Genomic DNA, 1,709 nt, shown 5'->3' on the forward strand with positions numbered 1-1,709 from the left:
GGGGGCCCAAAAATTTTACCCTGCGAAGAGGGGGCAAAAGATCGCCTTTGAGGGGAGGGGTCTTAGGAGGAAATTAGGAGTTTAGGAGCCCTGATAGAGGTTTGGGCAACCTTTTCGGGGGATCACCCGAGGGGGGCAAGACGGGTCACGATCGTAGCTGGGCAAGAAGGTGGGCCTCTTTAAACGCGGGAGCAGGCGCGGGGACCCCGGGGGTACTCGACCCACCCGCCTTTGAGGCTTTGTCCCTTCTCTAGGTGGGGGAACCGCAGGTGTGTGCGCCGCACCCGCAGCAGGGACCGATCCCAGCCTTCGAGGGCTATGGGGAGTCGGACCTGCTGACGCAGGAGGAGCTCAAGGAGGAGATCAAGCAGTCGATCTCCTTGATGGTGTCGGCCAGGCCGGCGTGGGGCAAGTACTTGGACCCGCGGCTGCTCACGGCGGCGCGACGCACGCCGGAGCAGGAGGCGGCGGCGGCGAGGCAGGAGGCGGCGAGGGTGGAGAGGCTGGCGGGGGGGGCGGAGGCGGAGGCGGAGGCGGACGAGGACGCGACCCAGGCGTCCGCATCGCCAGCCAGCGTGCTGGCGGAGTCGGGCACGCCGCATCGGCCGTCGCAGGCATCGACAATCGTGCCATCGGCGCCGCAGAGCGACATGACGGACATCGCGGAGCCGCAGATGCGCGCGAGTCGCTGCAAGAGCAGAGCGAGATGCACACAGCCTGATGGTGGAGGCTGTCGCCTCGCTGGTCGGTGGCCTCGACGCCCTCCGCGTGCTCCACACCGCCACCGAGGCTCACGTCGAGGAGAACCGCTTCGCCAACCCTCCTTCAGAGCTCGTGTTTGGGCGCCCAGCACAGGCAGCGCTGGGGGTCGAGCACTGCATGCACATGCACATGTGCATATGCGTTCCCAGGGAGGCTGTGTTGCACGGGCTGCTCGAGGGCACCGCCGCCATCGTGCGGGAGGTGAACACCGCCGGCAGAGCCTCGAGTACGTCCTGCACGCCGAGGCGGGCTCGAGCGAGCGAGCGTACCAGGGCGGGCTCAAGCGCGACTGCGACGAACGTGGCCGGGCGCTGGATTGCCGTGTGTGAGTGAGTATTCTTGATACGAAACCACGACGACACACACCAGTCGACTCGCATCGGTGGCCTCCCATGAACGGCGGAGCTATTCTCGCGTCCACACCACACCTGGCTCCAACGTGGACACGCCCATAGCTGGGGACACTACTAGGTCACGCATGGCATCAGAAGTTTTATCTCTGGGCCCCGAAAGGCATCTCTAGCAGCGTCGTTACGCATGCGCCCTCCCCTCCTGGGCGCATGCGCCTCACGTCTCGCCAGAGCATAAGCCCTTGGTGTGCGACGAGACGAGTTTTTCGCCATCGCAGCGAGCAGCAAGCCGCCCGCCGCAATGGCCGCAGCGTGCCGCAACAGCCGGAGGACTGGAGGGCTTTGCTTCTTCTGTGTGAGCCGGTGTGTGTGCCAGTCCGCGCCAGGCGGCAGCCGTTGAGCACTTGGAGCACTTGGAGTGCAGTCATTAGCCTCACATCCAGGGCCGTTGACCCCGAAGAATTCTTTCTGAAGGCGCCTGCGAACATTTTGCTCGGCACGCGAGAGAGTTGGTCGTTGGACACATAATGGAGGCAAACGGCGCCGGTCCGAGCGCGGCGCCGCTCGTGGTGGCGGCGGCGGTGCCGCCGCACGCGC

The 1,709-nt window shown here is 65.8% G+C and overlaps 1 protein-coding gene across 1 annotated transcript; it reads left to right on the forward strand.

The window, feature by feature from the left end:
* Nucleotides 1-720: 720 nt before the first annotated feature.
* On the forward strand, nt 721-1,640 carry EMIHUDRAFT_256243 (hypothetical protein; the record flags this gene model as incomplete). Its single annotated transcript, XM_005768537.1, has 4 exons — nt 721-963; nt 1,035-1,062; nt 1,370-1,475; nt 1,556-1,640. The coding sequence occupies 4 exons, from the start codon at nt 721-723 to the stop codon at nt 1,638-1,640; spliced, it is 462 nt and encodes a 153-aa protein (XP_005768594.1).
* Between the last annotated feature and the right edge of the window lie 69 nt (nt 1,641-1,709).

Source organism: Emiliania huxleyi, assembly GCF_000372725.1.
Source record: "Emiliania huxleyi CCMP1516 unplaced genomic scaffold EMIHUscaffold_4533, whole genome shotgun sequence".
Lineage (NCBI taxonomy): Eukaryota > Haptophyta > Isochrysidales > Noelaerhabdaceae > Emiliania > Emiliania huxleyi.